The 16727-nt window shown below is 50.5% G+C and overlaps 1 protein-coding gene across 1 annotated transcript in view; it reads left to right on the top strand.

The window, feature by feature from the left end:
* Positions 1 to 306: 306 nt before the first annotated feature.
* The window catches only part of CLMN (calmin), a 48750-nt gene continuing 32329 nt past the window's right edge, over positions 307 to 16727 (top strand). Inside the window, exons 1-3 of the mRNA XM_025869180.1 lie at positions 307 to 362; positions 3967 to 4064; positions 14968 to 15029. Coding sequence (XP_025724965.1) covers positions 307 to 362; positions 3967 to 4064; positions 14968 to 15029 — 216 coding nt within the window. The remainder of the gene's footprint in view (positions 363 to 3966; positions 4065 to 14967; positions 15030 to 16727) is intronic.

Raw genomic sequence — 16727 nt, 5'->3', positions numbered from 1 at the left:
AAACTAGGCAGATTGCTGACTCAAAATTAGGATCCTGGGAGTTGAGAAGAGCAAAATGGTTATAGGGGAGGCATCCAGCACTGTCTGCTCAGCCCACCCTAAGCCACCCGGCATCCATACACGCCTTCTCCCAAGGAGAGAGCCACACGGTTTCATCCTGTTGTTGCAACTGGGGCTCAGAATCCAGGATCGTGAAGGGCTGTGCCAGGTTACCCACCAGGTCTGAACGTGTGTGGTTCCTTGTGCCTATAAACGAAAAGACAGGTGGTCTGCCCTCCTCCCCTCACCCAGCCCCAGTGTACAATGATGGAGAAGAGAAGCAAGATAATAAGAATGACAACAATAACCACCATTCGGGAAAGGTGAGGAGAGGTCCCTGCTCGGCACCCAGCAGCGCCCACCATGCAGATACCACGCTGCACACACGATAGGGTCAAAAGTATGTTAAAACAAGTGAGCAAAATTAAAACGCATGCAGAAGGCAAAATGGAAGGAAAGACGCAATCTGGGAATAATTCAACCCATGTGACTTTTTTCTATTGACTTTTCCAGTGTTTTCTGTTCTAGGTATCTTTTTTGAACAAAATCCTTTTGTCAGATACTACGTTTGTAAATATTTCCCCCGATGGTCTGGAGAACAGAAAATCAGAAACATTGCACTCTGCACAGGGTTGAATACATGGAAGTTTTTTTTTAAGTAAAATTTAAAATTTCTCCCAAATATAGGCACATGGTTAAAAAGATAAAATACACAGACAAGCTTATAATGAAAGCAGTGTCCTTCTCCGTCAGCTTTCTCCACCTGCTGGCCTGTCCCCACGGGGAAGGCTTTTTGCAGCTTTTAGACTTTTTCACATAGGATTCTTCCCTTGCCTAAGGTGTGGTTCTGTGTAGAACAACTGGGTAAAATATGTGAACTTGAAAATAACACAACCCCGAAAATATGCATCCATCTGCAGAGGGATCCGCCAGGGTGGCAGGCAGTGTGGTCGGAGGTAGTGACCTAAATTGGAAGGACTTAGAATATTCTACTAATGAGGGCGTCTGGGTGGCTCAGTTGTTAAGCGTCTGCCTTCGGCTCAGGTCATGATCCCAGGGTCCTGGGATCGAGCCCCGCATCGGGCTCCCTGCTCTGCGGAAAGCCTGCTTCTCCCTCTCCCACTCCCCCTGCTTGTGTTCCCTCTCTCGCTGTGTCTCTCTCTGTCAAAGAAATAAATAAAATCTTAAAAAAATAAAAGTTTGTTTGAATCGGGATCCAGAGAAAGGCCCTACATTGCAATGGGCTGGTGTCTCTGAAGCCTTTAAACCTTTCTTAATCCGTAGGTTTTCCTTCTCTTTCTTCTTTGTACTTTGTTGAAGAAATTAGTGAGGATGCTTTTAACTGTAACCAACAGAAACCCATGAGAACGTGACGAAGCTATAAAGTTGCATTAAGAAAACTACAGTGGTCCCACTGAATCCAAAGGCCCGGGTGCAGCAGGGCCTCAGGTGAAGGCTGGAACAGGACTGCCCTTTGCACACTTTGCCCCGCTCCATCTTTTTCCTGATTGTTCTTTTTTGCCCTCCGGTCTACACAGCAGCTGATGGCCTCCATACCACCCACGGCATTCAGAGACCAGCCGGACGGAGGCTGCGTTCAGTCCCCGTGTGAGTTCCTAAGAAGGGGCCCTGATCCAGTGGCCGAGTCGTTGGCCTCCAGAGTCCCACTGCCCTTACCACTCGAATCTACGGGCAGAACACTCACGGGGTACACACCACAATGAGAGTACTCATCTCATAGGGTAGCTGGGTCAGAGGAAAGAAACAAGGTGTGCACAGTGTGAGCCCCAAATACACTGCACCTTCAGCCATAAAAAACGGACCACCAAAAACTCTTAGGAGTTTTGAAGTTTAGGAGTCATGAAGTTTCCTTTAAGCACAATGAGGCTATACCCCACATCTTCCTGAGAGTCAATCAGACCTAGCGCCATCATTGGCCATTCATTTAAGTCAAGTGCCAAATGCTAACGTGGGCCAGACGTGGCCCTTGGCCACTGTGTGCAGGTGGTGGACAGTTATGCAGTCAGGCTTGTCCTCTTGGTTCCTGAACTGATGCACCAAAAATGCTGGCCTGGGAGAAATCCCTTCATGGGAACAACGCTGTGGACTTGGATTCCAGGTCCCCCCTGGATGCCCCCCACTGATAGAGCCACAGTGATCTACCCCATCAGGGCCAGCATACTGCTGAGCTGGTCCCCACACTGCTTCCCAGGAATCTTCCCCGAAACTTTCTGGGTTCTGTCCCATTGGATCCGCCTGAGGTTGTGGCTCCCAGAAACAGAGACTGTGGGAGTCGCAGGGGGCAGGTACAAAACGGGAGAAGATCTGGATTTCTTCCTAGAGCCATGCTGGGGAGGTTAGACAACAGGCCAGAGGTCAAGGTTGCAGTTGGAGAGTGATCCAGGCTGTATCAGAATGGGCGTGGTGGTTTCGGAGGCCAGATGCAAGGAGCAGACTGGTAGATGGGTTTTCCACTCATTTGACAAGCATCTGCACTCACGTACCAGGGGCAACAGTGACGTACAAGACACTTTCTACTAATGGAGTTACTCATTCATGTGTTCGTGCATTCACTGAGGACACCCTCCTTTCTTGAACCAAAACATTTAAGGTGGCTTACCTGATCCATAAAACAGAGTTAAAAAGAAAATCAACAAAAGAGTCTATATCAAGTAATATCTTTGTAAAAATTGGGTGAAAGTGAGTATCCAGATTAGATGGGCCATGGTCCCATTCATCTGTGAAACTCGGACATCAGGTTTCATAAAGAATTTCCCGGCAACAGAGCAATAAAGGAAATTCATCTGGCTATGAGATTTTTGTTGCCCCCAATGAGGAAAACGTGAATATTTGCAGAACCCCTGAACCTTTGTGTAAGAAGCTGTTCGTGATAGGATCTGTCCCTACTTTGGGTAGACTCCTGTGTTTTCATCTCCTGCATAAATGCACAGATTCATTTTCAAATACAAAATTCATCCCGAAGAAATCTGTGACAAGGAGAGTCATCATAGCATATCCGGATGGAGGAATGATAATAGCTTTCAAGAGCAGTAACAAAACCTTCCAGCTCATCAGCTTTTTGGCAGCCTGAAAACCATTTACCAGGCTTTCTATCAGAATCAGCTGCTGGAGAGTATTGATGTGTTTTTAGTTTCTTTCTAAAATGCTAAGGTTTGAAGGACTGGAAACGTTTGGCCTCTCCAGGTTGGTCACCTCTGATGGCCTGCCTTCCTGATGTCAAACTGAGGCCCATTTATTTCCTCTCGCTTCCCTAACTGTTGTACCCCTACTGGATTAGCCCTTTTCCAAAAGACAGCTTTAAGATCATAGGAGCTTGGGGCGCCTGGGTGGCTCAGTCGTTAAGCGTCTGCCTTCGGCTCAGGTCATGATCCCAGGGTCCTGGGATCGAGCCCCGCATCGGGCTCCTCGCTCAGCAAGAAGCCTGCTTCTCCCTCTCCCACTCCCCCTGCTTGTGTTCCCTCTCTCGCTGTGTCTCTCTCTGTCAAAGAAATAAAATCTTTAAAAAAAAAAAGATCATGGGAGCTTGATTTTGGAGAAGTGCTGAGCGCCTCGTCCTGAGAGGCATTCAAGTAGACTCTGGATGACTTCCTTAATGCCAGTGCTGGATGGGAAGCTACCCTCAGTAATCTTATTTAAGAACCTCTCCAACCAAAACACCAGATTCCCAAATGGTCTGATGAGCAGAGTAAATCCGGGTTCCTCATGGGGCTCAGAAAATGGGGAAGATTACTCTCCTTGAACAAAATTTAATCTACTAAGAAGTTTTGCCTACAAGTAGGAGGTAGCCTACTTGATTTTATTTTTTTTTTTTTACTCGTTTCTATTTAAACTTTACAGAAAAAGAGAAAAAAAGTCACTGATGATTGTTTGGGGTGGTTTTTCCTCTTGCTTCCTTGGGTTCCTCAGACAAAGGGGACATTTAGCAGGGGTGAGGCGAGGAAGGAGTAGGTGCTCTGACCGACTTGTCTTGGAAGAGGCTGGTTTGCTGAACAAGGAAAGCAAAGGTAAGAATCATGTCAAAGCCTGGTTGCCCAAATGTTGTTTTTCTTACTGGTTTTGGTCACGGGAGGAGAGAAGGCATTCTCTGATCTGCAGGCACCAAACCTCACTCAGCTTTTCTGCTTCTCTTTAAGATTTTATTTATTTGAGGGGGGAGAGGGGCGGAGGGAGGAAGAATCGGAAGCAGACTCCCTACTGAGCATGGAACCAATGCGGGGCTCGATCCCTCGATCGCGAGATCATGACCTGAGCTGAAACCAAGAGTTGGACGGCTCAACCCCCTGAGCCCCCCAGGCACCCCCGTCTTTCTGCTTTTATTTCCCCCATGCCTGCCACTCCACCCACCCCACGTTTCCCACCACTGCTATTTTATTTTCCTATGACAATAAATAGAATGCAAACAACCCCCCCCCCTCCGGAAGCCCTAAATCGAATTTTTAAAAAAGTTGGGCCATGAGGTCGGGCCACCAGTTAGACCTGGGACGGCTGCTTAAATCAGGTGGTGGGGCCTGTGGAGTCTAGAGCAGGGCTTGGCAAACTGCAGCCCATGGCCTGTTCATATAAATAAAGTTTTATTGGAACACAGCCATGCCCGTTTATGTACTGTCTTGGCTGCTTTCCCACCAGGACCGCAGAGTTGACTAGTCGCTGGAGACCATGTGGCCTGCGAAGTCTAAAACATTTACTATCTGGCCCTTGACAGGAAAAATGGCCAACTCCTGGCCCAGAGCAGTGGCGCTCAGCTCTGGCTCTGTGTCAGAATCACCTGGGGAGCTTTGAAAATGCAGATTCCTGGGCCCCGCACCCAGGGATTTGGATTCAATTAGTCTGGAGTGGAGCCCAGACATCCCTATATTTTAGAGCTTCCCCAGGTGACTGTCATGTGCGGCCACGGTTGAGAATCACGTGTCTAGTCTCAGTGGGGTTTTTTTTTTTTTTTTTAAGATTACAGACCTGGAATTTGCCATTCTGCATTTGTACCCAGTGACAATGACCCAACCTTGACCTCAATGTCACTGTGCAGCCCTTCGGTCCGAACCATGTGTCTGTGGCATCAGGGAGACCTTGTAATGATAAAAGCCCCCAGTGCCCCTGGGGACTAAATGTGCCTGAAGAGGGTTGGAGGTGAACTGCATTACGGTGAGGGGCACGCCTGCACGCACACACAGATGTGTGTGAGTGTGTCCGTTTGGATGGCCCGTGTGAGGGGGCCTCACTTTTGTCTGCTTTCAGACAAAGCATTTCTTTCTTTCTTTCTTTCTTTCTTTCTTTCTTTCTTTCTTTCTTTCTTTCTTTCTTTCTTTCTTTCTTTCTTTCTTTTTCTTTCTTTCTTTCTTTCTTTTTTTAGGTTTTAAAAAATTTATTTTTTAATGGCAACCAGTGTCGTGTGAAGCGTTCGTATTTGTCACTTTGGTGCAGCTCGGTCCCTGGACCCCCACACTGGCAGCCTCTCCTCTCTCCTGCTAATTAATGCGAAATGTTGGTGACACCTCCAGCCCAAGGAGAATCTGACACTTCCTGCCTCCCCTGACCACAGGTTCCAGCCCTCCATCTCCTGCTCAGAGTAGGAATTTAGAATCACGCTGGTGTCACTGTTTTTTTGGCAGGCAAAAGCGGTAAATGGGGGTTTCACAGTTTGCTTTATCCCTTGCATTTAAAGCAAGCATTAACCACCTTGCTTCTCGCTGTCTGTGTCACCCACGGGGGGATCCCAGTGCCTTCCACCCTCCTGGCCGCTGTCCCTGGCCGCAGCACCGTGTCTACCAGCCAGGATGACCAACTCATCCCAGTGTGCCGGAAACTTTCCCAGTTTTAGCACTGAACGTCCCGAGTCCTGGAGTTCCTCCTTGGTCCTGGGTGAACCGGGACAGTTGGGTCGCCCTAATACTCGAGATTCCCGATTCCCGCGGCTGATTGGCCTTTGTACTTGAAAACATTGGTATGTGGAGGGCAGGTGCGGGGTTTATGAAAGACAGATGTGCTTAAAAATGCAAATCAAGGTCATTTGTATGCAGTGGAATGTTTTTAATCTCCTTAAAAAAAAAAAAAATAGCTGAACCCAAGCGGTCGAGTTAATTCTTATTAGGCCTGTTAAGATCTGTTTTGGGATAAAATACCAGGTCAGCTGTTATTCCACAGTTGAGCTAACCTGGGCATGAAACAGGTTCTTCATGAAGGTTCTTCGGTAAAGTGTTAATTTTGAAGGGGTTCGACCAGCCCAGCGCCGTGCCGCGGGGAGAGTCTTGGCTTATAGCAACCACGGTAGAGTCTTCTCCCGGTTCTACTGCCAAGTCTCCGAGGCTCGGTGTCCTTTTCCACGCAGGAAGTACTGTCGCTCACCGGGGCTGAGGTGGCTGGGACAAATGAATGGCGGGTGTCAGGTGATTCTCACTGTGCTGGGAACAGACTTAGTTAATGTTGGCTTCCTCCCTTCCTTCCTGGGGAGCCTGGTTCGCACTCATGACGGGTGTTAGCTAGGGCAGAGGCAGTGCCCCAGCAACAAGCCCAAGATGCCTGTGGCCTAACTCAGGGACGACGCGTTTCTGACTCACTCAGTGGTCCGACAGTGCTATTCCTCATCAGGTTGCGCCGCCCGGTGATCCTTGTCCAAGGGGAGACTCGGGAGTCCGGGCTCCTTCCCCCCTGTGGCTCTGTCATCCTCTGTGTCCTTGGAATGGTCCCTGTGTAGTGGCCACAAAGCACGGCGGATTGTGCGGGCCTTGTCTGAAAGTGGCAGGCGGGTCCATACCTTGGACCCACCTACATGCTACCGGCCAGGTGTCAGTTATGAGGCCCCTGCCACCTGCAAGGGGAGCTGGGAAGTATAGTTTGGCTGTGTGCCCAAGATGAAAAGGATACAGGGCTTGGCAAACACATGGTAGTCTCTGTCACGGGAAGTGTGGCTCCCCAGTTCACTGGCTGTGAGGACCCAGTGGAGACATCTGTCGTTAATGAACATCTCTCCGTGTTTGCAAAACAGGCTCTACAAGGAAGCTGTGATCAGTTTTACACAGAAGAGGGGTCTGGCTTCAAAGGAGCTTGGTTTAGTCAAAGAAAGTTTTTTTTTTTTTTTTTGCAGGACTTATCAGAACCTTTAATATACTGCTATTTCCCAGACTTCTTGGACTCCTCTTTTGAGAGGCCTTTGAGAACTAGTAGTCTACAGAATGTGGTTCAGAAAACACTGCTTTAGACGTTACTCAGTACTCAGAAGACAGAATACTTTCACGAAAGCACTCGTGTAAAAAAAAAAAATCACCAAAATTTGTGGAGAGTTCAGTCCCCCAAGGATCTCAGCGTTAGGGGTTCATGCTGTGTGAAGAGAATATTTTTCTACCTTTCCTTCCTTTTTTCTTTCTTCCTTCCCTCCTTCTCTCTCTCCATCCGTCCTTGTAGAACCTATCAGGACAGGGCCCACATCTTATCCACAGCTGAGTGTAGTCAGTACTGTCTGCTGTCTGGATGGGGATGTGAATGATCTGTGTGGGGCCACTTAAATCCCCGTCTCGCTTTCAGCCGGACACGTCAGGGCAGTCCGCCTGGATTGGTCATGTCACCCTGGTCTGCCCATCTGGGTGGATGTGAAAAAATCCCTTTTCCTAAGCTTGGGTTTTTATGGCTGGCTGGCGTCATCTGTCATCATAAAAGTGAACTGAGGTTTAGCGTTGAGGTTAGACAGAATCACTCACAGAAAAAACTAGAGCGGGTTTATTTTTTATTTCTGTTACAGGCACCAGCCTAAATATATATATAGTTTAAAACTTAATTTGGTGTGTAATTGGGACTAGCTCTTTGGAGCCCTGGGTTATGTGTTTTGGAGCAGCTGAGAAGCAGGGGCACGGCGGGGCAGGCCGTGGTATGTTAATTGGTGGCCTCTGGGACCTGTGAGAGAATTGGATTTGAGTCCCCAGTTAGAATGAGCTTGGCAGTTTTATTTGCATCTCTATGGGCGCATACTGGGGAGACCACCGGTTCCTGCCACCTCGAGCAGGTCACCCATAGTCTCTGTCCACGATGGCTCTGGGCGCATCCCCGGCCTGCACGAGGGACAAAGGAGAGCAGGCGCGAGCCAGAGAGAGGGTGACCGAGCTCGGCCAGCTCTGGCCTGCCACTTCTCCGCACACTTAGGTGAAGTAAGTTGCGTGCTGCTTGGCCTGTGGTCCCAAGGAGGGTTTTGCATTTTATTACCAAAGTCTTGATAAAAGGGACCTCAGGTCAGAGCAAACATTCAGGGAGGAAAAACAAAGGAAATTAAATGCAAAATCACTGCGGGTGTAAACCACATGGAGGCCTTGCCTTTAATACCACCAGAGCCGGTGGAGGGAAGTGGCCCCCAGGAGTCGGAACCAAGGAGTGCTGGCCTGGGATTCCTGAAGCCTGGCCCCTCTCCTGTTTAAAAAGAAATTGCCGTTTAATTTGTTTCTGAGTTTTATTTCTCAAGTGAACCAGCATGGGGCCATGTAATGAGCTTGTGTTTCTAGGAGGTGTTGAAAGATGGGAAAGGAGCAAAACCACGGCCAGACGGGGTGGCCGAGGACTCCCGGGGGTCCAACAGCGGCAGGACTGGAGGGGCAGGCGGGGGCTGCCCGGGCGCTGGCTTCTCTGGGTGCTGTCTGGGGGGTCAGGAGGTGCCCTTGCGTGGGCTGCTGCCAGTCCACCAGGAGACCAGAGCGAGGGAGCTGTCTCTCCATCTCTGTTTAAAGATCCCTGGGGCCAGCCCGAGCCGCCGGAGGAGGGTAGCGCGGCCGACGTGAGCCGAGGAGGACACTTCAGATGAGAGTGGGTCTGAGCCGTGGAGAAAAAGATTTGGCAGGAACGGGAGAGTGTACGTAAGCCGCTCAGGAGGCTGCTGGTAAAAGGATGGGCAAAGGCTTTCTGGACCAGGTTATTATCAGAGGAAGCCCTAGAGATTGTCACCAGTGGGGGCTGCGACTGTCCCCTGGAGCTGAGATGGCCCTCTGTCTGGTGCCTGGTGGATGGGAGCAGGTGCGTGCCAGGAGCTTGCCTCTGCACAAAACAGAAGTAGCTGTGGAAAAGTGTGAGCCCCCCCCCCACCACCACCCTGCCTGCCCTACCCTCCCTCCTGGACAGAGAGGGGGGGGTGACTCTCCCCCTGGGGACAGGCAGAGTCCACCAGCTGTAGCCAGGGTGGCAATGCCCCTGCCCCCGCTGACGTCGCTGTCCCAGTCCTGGGTATGTGACCCCTCCTGCCCTGCTGCCACTGCTGTCCCCTCCCAAACGCTGACCCGACCCAAAGGAGCCAGCCTCCACAACTGCCAGGTCGAGTTGTAAAAAGGAGCTTGTGTCCGAGAGGACTCGCTAAAGGACTAAAAGGCGCAGGGCCACATGTGTGCCCATGAAGGGCCGCGAACGGTGAGGACTAGTGGGTCCAGCTCCTGAGCTGCGTCACACCTGCACGCACAGGCACCACCGTCTCTGTTTTACCGGAAGGGCCACCGCGAGCCTGGAAACGTTCGGTAGCCGGTCAGAGGCGAGCAGGAATGGTGATAGAGCCGTGTTTCCACAGTGCCGCCTGCCCTGCTCGGCGCTGAGCTCTTTGGGTGCTTTGCCCCACGGAAGGCCCATCGTCACCGCCCCTGCCCCCGCTCTGCCCCCTCCTGCACCCTCTCCCCAGCTGCCTGATGACCTGAAGAGTAACTGCCATGCATCACCCACTCCCCGTGCCGTGGGGAAGCCCTTCTGCGATGGTGAAGGCCAGCCCGACTGCCTCTGACCCTCACAACCCCGTGACGTGGGTGCTGTGATCCCCATTGTACAGATGGGTAAACAGAGACCCTCAGGGAAGATAGTGGCCGACCTCTCGTTTGCTGGAGCTCTTCTCTGTATTCTGTGGCAGGAAGGCTGAGATGGGGGCCGCCTGGGTGGTCCCATAGGGCCCCCACCAGGGCTTCTCACCCTGGACGCTGCTGACATTCCAAACCGGATAAATCTGTTCTCTGGTGGGGGCCGTCCTGTGCACGCTAGGGTGTGGAGCCGTGTCCCCGGCCTCAAGCTGTAGATGCCAGTCGAACCCTCCGCTCCGTGGCGATCAGAACTCCCCAGATGCTGCCAGGTGTCCCGTGGGGGCAGAGGCACCCCTGCTTGAGCACTACTGGCTGGGAGCCAGGCCTGGAGGGGACTCCAGCCCGTGCAGGCCTGCCCAGCGTGGGGAGTGGGCCCAAGGTCGCCAGAAAGCTGGAGGACTTCCTGGAGGTGGGGTTGGAGCTGGGAGACCAGCAGCCCAGCCGAGGAGGAGAGCAACGAGGCCTCAGCCTGCCCATCTGCCTCCCACCTCGGACCAGGCAATGCCTCGGAAGCTGGAAAGAAACGCTCCCAGCTGACCATCTGAATGGACATTGCAGAATGAAGGCCCCCTGCGGGAATTCTGGTCTGCGGTCCTTCTAGTAAATTCTGGTTCATCTCTCGGGGAGTCAGAGAGATGTACGAAATCAGTGACTAAAGCCACTCTCAGGAAGAGCCCTTTGGACGACGAAGGAACGAGAAATGCCATTTTTCTTGCCGGTTGGCAGTAGGCAAGCCAGGAACCGTACCTGCGTCCCCATCTTTGGTCTCTGGTACAGCCTGTGTACCGGGCTCTGGACGGCCTGTTCCTTCCATGCCAGGTGACAGGCCCGGTGCACCCCACATGCTGCCTGAACATAACCAAGAGATTGTGCCAGTTGTCTCTCCCCAGTTAGACCCGGGTTCTCAAAGTGTGCCGCATTGTCACCCAGCAGGCTGATTAAATGCAAGTTCCCAGGCCTTGGCCCCAGAAAGAGTGAGTCTGTAGGTCTTGGATGGGGTCCAGGAATTAGCATGTTAACTGTCACCCTGGAAGCTCTTGGTGTGAGTGAACGGTGGGCCATACTTTGGAGAAACACCGAGGCATTTGCTGATCGCATTAAAGTTGTGTACATGAGTGTCTTCGTGCTTCAGCTGTGTATGTGTGTGTGTGTGTGTGTGTGTGTGTGAGTGTGAGTGTGCTTGCATGGAGAGCTCTAGAAGGACAATCAGCAAATTATCAATAGTGGTGATCTCTGGGTGTAATGAGATTTTAACAGATTTTAGATCTATTTTTCTGTGCTTTCCTGTATTTTATTTTTTTTATTATGAGCACATATTTATAGACAGATAAGCCCTCAGGGCTTTGTCCTGGGTGGGGAAGAGCAGAAATATAATAGAGGAAATGTTATGGAGGAAGTAGGTTTAAGGGAAGTGTGGCCATAGGGAAAGAAGGCCATCGTGTAAATCAGTCTGTTTTAACTCTCAAGCCAGCGTCCCTCTCTCTGTGGCTCCCGGCTCCTTAGCTGGCCACCGGTGGCCTGAGAAGGGAGGAAGGTCACATTTTGAAGTTGCCTATTCTTTTTTTTTTTTTTTTTTGAGAGAGAGAGAGAGAGAGAGACTGCTCATGCGTGCACGTGAGTGGGTGGGGGGCAGAGGGAGAGAGAGAATCGCAAGCAGGCTCTGCTCAATCTCATAACCCCGAAATTATGACCTGAGCCGAAATCAAGAGTTGGACACTTAACCAGCTGAGCCACCCAGGCGCCCCTATTCTTGGCCAGAGTCACGCAGGGGGATTCAGGATGGTGGCTTTGTGCCAAAAGCTTGGGCCTCCCTTTCTGCCTGCATCCAGTGGGTCCCAGGCTTGGCGAGCTCCCCAACCTCCACCCCGCCCCGCACTTGGATGGTGCTTTTACAACACTGTTATTGCTCTGCTGTTGCCCAGCACACCCAGTCCGGGCCCCACAGACACTCCGTGAAAAGGCCAGACCCTTCCAGAGAAATAGCTCCCTACACCTTTACAATGTGATAGGTGCAGAGGAAAAAAGGGGCCACTGGATTTATGGAAACTATATAAAGTTTATGGAGTCTTGGCAGGCCAGAAGTAGAAAGAGCCTGCAGGGTGGGGGTGGGTATTTCGAAATGGTGAAGGTCATGAAAGAATGTCAGACCTTTGTGCCGGGACAGCAGACAGAATACTGCAGGCCGAGGGCGCGCTGTGTGACCGTGAGGCTAGGGAAGGTGGTCTTCCCTGAGCAGCGTTCGGGGAAGCCTCGTGGGGTGATACCTTTGAACCTTCACCGCATGCCTCTGAGGGAGGCACAGTTACCCTCCCTTCTGTACAGAGGAGACTGAGGCAAGGGTGTGTCGGCAGTCATGAACTTGCCCAAGGTGGCAAAGCTAGTGGTATGTGGCTCTCAGGTGGATATTCTGGGGCAGGCTAAATTCTCACAGTCTCTCTTTCTCTCTCTCCTGTGTATTGAGCGATGTGTCCCAGTTTCAGGTCCAGAAATTATGGTCTCCATACCCTATTTCAGTTTGGGACTCATCCGTTATTTGTGATTTAGTCTCGTGGTCCCCTGGTGTCTTTAGTCATCACGGTGCCCTCCCATGGGTCAGCTTTGCTGTCAAAGCTCATCTGTGCTTAGATTCACCCACAGGCCGTGGCTGGAAGGGAAATGAAGACTTCTGCCTTCTACGTCTACCCCCCTGGGGTAGCCTTCTACTTCTACACCCCTGGGGTCTGAAATTACCTCCTCTCATCCCCATCAGCCCTGGAAATTTGTAATTTATTTTGCCATGCATATGTGCCTTGTAGCATCCATGTCTTCTCTCCTGCTTGGCTGTGAGTTCTTGGAGTGCAGATTCCATGAATGTGGTTTTTTTTTAAGATTTCATTTATTTATTTGTCAGAGAGGGGGGAGGAGCAAGCACAAGCAGGGGGAGCGGCAGGCAGAGGGAGAAGCAGGCTCCCTGCCAAGCAAGGAGCCCGATACAGGACTTGATCCCAGGACCCTGGGATCATGACCTGAGCCGAAGGCAGACGCTTAGCCTTCTGAGCCGCCGAGGCATCCCACCATGAATGTGTTATTTATCTCTGATTTTGCCCATAGGGTTTGGCATAGTTGCTGGCGTGTAATGATCACTGACTAAATACCAGCTGGGAGGATGGAAATGGATGGATGGATGGATGGATACATGGTGGATGGATAGATGCATGCATGGTTGGATGGAAGGAAGGAAGGCTGCATGGATGGATGGATGGATGGGTGCATAGGCGGAAGGATGCATGGATGGATGGAAGGATGGATAGATGCATGGATGGAAGGATAGAAGGTTGGATGGATACATGGTTGGGTGGAAGGGTGGATGGTAGGATGGATGGATACATGGTTGGATGGAAGGAAGAATGGATGCATGCATGCATAGGTAGCAGGACGCATGGGTGCATGGATGAATGCGTGGATGGATGGATACATGGTTGGGTGGATGGACAGACAGATGGGTGGCTGGATGGATACATGAGGCATATATAGACTAACAGACACCCACTTCCTCTTTTGTACCCTTCCGCGCGCATAGTTAAACCAACAGTCTAAACCAGGTTCTCTCAGGCTTTCACTGAATGCACTTCTGTTTCAGGGGACGTACTTCGCTCCCTCTGAAGCCATATGGAGAAACCAGCCTGAGTGTTTGAATGTGTGTGTAAATACTTTACAATCCCATAAACTTGTTTAAAGACAGGTGGGGGTGAAAGTATAAACCGGGGCAGCCTTTTGGGATGGCAATTTGGAAGTAGCTATTAAAATTTTAAATGTGCCTACCACTAAGACCCTGCAGTTCCACTTTCAGTTGTCAGGCATAAGACATATATTCATAGGCTTGTGCACAAAGAACCACTTAGCAGGGCACTTACACAAGGATGTGCACTGCCGTACTGCTCGTGACCATGAAACACCAGAAACTGCCAAGTGCCATCCGCAGAGGGGTGGCCGCTGAGCTATGGGACACCCATACTATGGCAAACACTGCAGAAGCAGAAAGGTCCCAAGTGGGGCTGGCGGCAGGGCACTCTCCAGTCTTCTGGAAAGCTCCGAGTCTCTGGAGCACATGGCCCTCAGCAAATGCCCCTCTCCCTCCTCCCACATTTCTGTCAACTTCTTTTCCTTTCCTCCTCTTCTACCCACAAAACACAATTTACTGGAACTAGATCTTTAATTCCTACGCCTCCTTACTAAGTGACCTTTCCTTACAGAAAAGGAGGAATATGAGAAAAAAGCAGTTAAGTGCATAATTACTGTCTGCCGGCTCTTCAATTAAAAAGATTGAAAGCCATAATATTAAAATTTGATTTATGGCCACCACTATCTACCCAATAATGAGGCTGAGAGGGAAAAAGAACCATAGTCGTTATAGAAAACCGTAGCCCCTTGGCTCCCCCCGGAGATAAATTGCCTCCCATTTTCTTACTGCTAAAGAAATGTGGAATGGTTTTAAGCATATGTGATATGTTCTTCCAATATGTTGAAATCCAGAACTTAGTAACTCAGGAGTCATCTGGCTCAGGCATTTCAAGGAAGGTTCCTGAGGGGTGGAGCAGCCTGAGCTTCGGGGTGGGGTGGGGGGCTGCTGCCACAAGCCAGTGAGCACATAGACCCAGGCACTGGCACCTCCGCCCGTGGTCCGGGTCCCAGGGCACCAAGCCAGCTAACGTCGCAGAGCTCAGGAGCCAGCAGGAAACGCACGGAATCCAGCTCCCAATTCCCAGCTTGGCTGCGTATTAGCTGTTTGTCCCTCCGTTTCTTCATCTGTAAGATGGGAATAACCTTACTTCTTGTGTGATGTTGGGCAGGTGCCCCCGTTTTCCTATCGGAAAGAACATGTTGTTCTGTGTGTCTGAATTCGTGGTTATTTATTGTCATTAAGAGGCTGTGGGGTTGGGCTGGGAAGAATGGATTCTAGGTGCCGCGCAAGCCGTTGCAGACCCCGTTCTGGAAAGGGCTTCGCTTATACAGGGGACCCGCCGGGGTCCGTCTGCCATCCACCTGGAATCCCCCTGGGGAAGAGGAGAACAGCATTTTGCATGTATTCCATTTTACCCAGCTAATAGCATTTCTTTGTTTTCAGTTGAGAGGGAAAATGTGCAGAAGAGGACCTTTACGCGATGGGTAAATCTACATCTAGAGAAGGTAAGCGGGGGCACTTGGGTTTTTGTTAAGTGATCAATTCGCCCGTGGCAGTGTGCAATGCAGGCGTGTGGTGAGGGCGACGGGGTAGCTCAGTGTTTCGGCGGTTACTTTTTTCATGCATTCGTTTAAACATCTACTGAGTACATTCCACTGCCAATTGCCCAGCTCTGTGTTGGGAACACGGATGTTAAGATGGGCTTCTGCCCTCATGCGGTGATCAGTCCAGTTGGGGAAGGAGAGGGTCTATCTTTAAAAAGGAATCAATGAGCAAATATTAGAAGACATTCATTGTTGAACACTCCAAATGCTTCTTCGAACACAGGGACCGGTGGGGGGATAGGGCTGGGCTTCCAGTCCTGGGGGGATGGCAGGGGACTCTCCGTGTGAGAACCATTTGTAGGTACTCGGACTGAGTTATGCAAGAACTCAACACCTTTTAACAAAGCCAGATTCTCTTGTTAATCACAGAACGGTTGCTACTGACCAAGGATATTACCTGCCCCTTTGGGTGCATCACACATCTCCTTCAATCCCCATGACAACCCTCATTACCCCTCCTGTTACCAATGAGGGAAGAGGCTTTGAGACCAAAAGGGTTTTCCTGCAACCAAGAAGGAAGCTCTTCCAGTGGCTTCTCCCGTGTATTCAACTTGGCATTCAACTTCTCCCTGCTTTTCTTTCTTTCTGACACTCTGGGGCCAGGCAATTTGGAATTGCATTTTTGTCTGCAGGCTTCTTACGCACACTCACCATAAAATGAAAGCGGCTGACCTGGCTCCTGAGAAGCAGACAGAAGGATGAGCAGCCGAGGAGGCGATGGGCTGCAGAGTGGATAAACAGCCCAGTCTGGAGCGAGCGGAAATCTGAGCCTTCCAAGCCCTCCACTTACACCAGTTAGCCCCCAAGACGGGGAACATTATACCTGGCGAAGGGCAGGGGGAGGAGAAGAGATGATTTTTCTCTTTAGAAGTCAGCTGGTTCATCAGGCTTCGTTTCCCTCCCATCATTTCTTCTTAAATTCCACTTTTTGGTCCCCCCCCAATAGATGCAGCCCACCACTCGTTTCCTTGTAAAGCTGCTAGTGTTGAAGTCTCCCACTTTAGTGAGGTTAGGTGTGTGGATTTTCTTCTCTCCTGTCCTTCTAGAAGGTATAAAAGCAGCTACTCACTGCCCATAGCGTTAACCCAGAAGAAAGGGTCATAGAGGAAATCTCTGAGATCGCCAGGAAAATAATTGTGGTTTCTCAGAAGGGCAGCTCTTGACCAAAATTCTAATTCGTGCCATTTGCCTTGGGGCCAGTAATTTTTCCCCGAGCAGCCCCTGACCACCCACACCTCTATTCCACACCTGCACAATGGGGTCCCTTGGACCCAGGAGGGCTCCCGAACTGCCCAGGATACAGCGTTATAAATCACTTGCCAGTTGTTTTGACTCTTGGTGCATTTTCGGCAGGGCTCATAAAGCGAAGTGTTATTTTTGGAAAAAAGGAAAACCGTTCCCCCAATCTGAGTTCACGGAACTCCTAAATTAATGCCTGATGTGGGTCAGGGTAGCTGGAAATTCCTCCTGGTGGATGGAGTGTAGCTATGGCAGATCTTTCTTTTCTTTTTCCTTTCTTTCTTTCTTTTTCTTCTTTCTTTCTTTCTTTCCTTTTTCTTTCTTTCTCTTTCTTTTTCTTTTCTTTTCTTTCTTCCTTCC

This window comes from Callorhinus ursinus, unplaced genomic scaffold (genome assembly GCF_003265705.2).
Source record: "Callorhinus ursinus isolate GAN/ISIS: 27379988/994484 unplaced genomic scaffold, GSC_fseal_2.0 scaffold8, whole genome shotgun sequence".
Lineage (NCBI taxonomy): Eukaryota > Metazoa > Chordata > Mammalia > Carnivora > Otariidae > Callorhinus > Callorhinus ursinus.
This window is presented reverse-complemented; position numbering and strand designations above follow the sequence as displayed.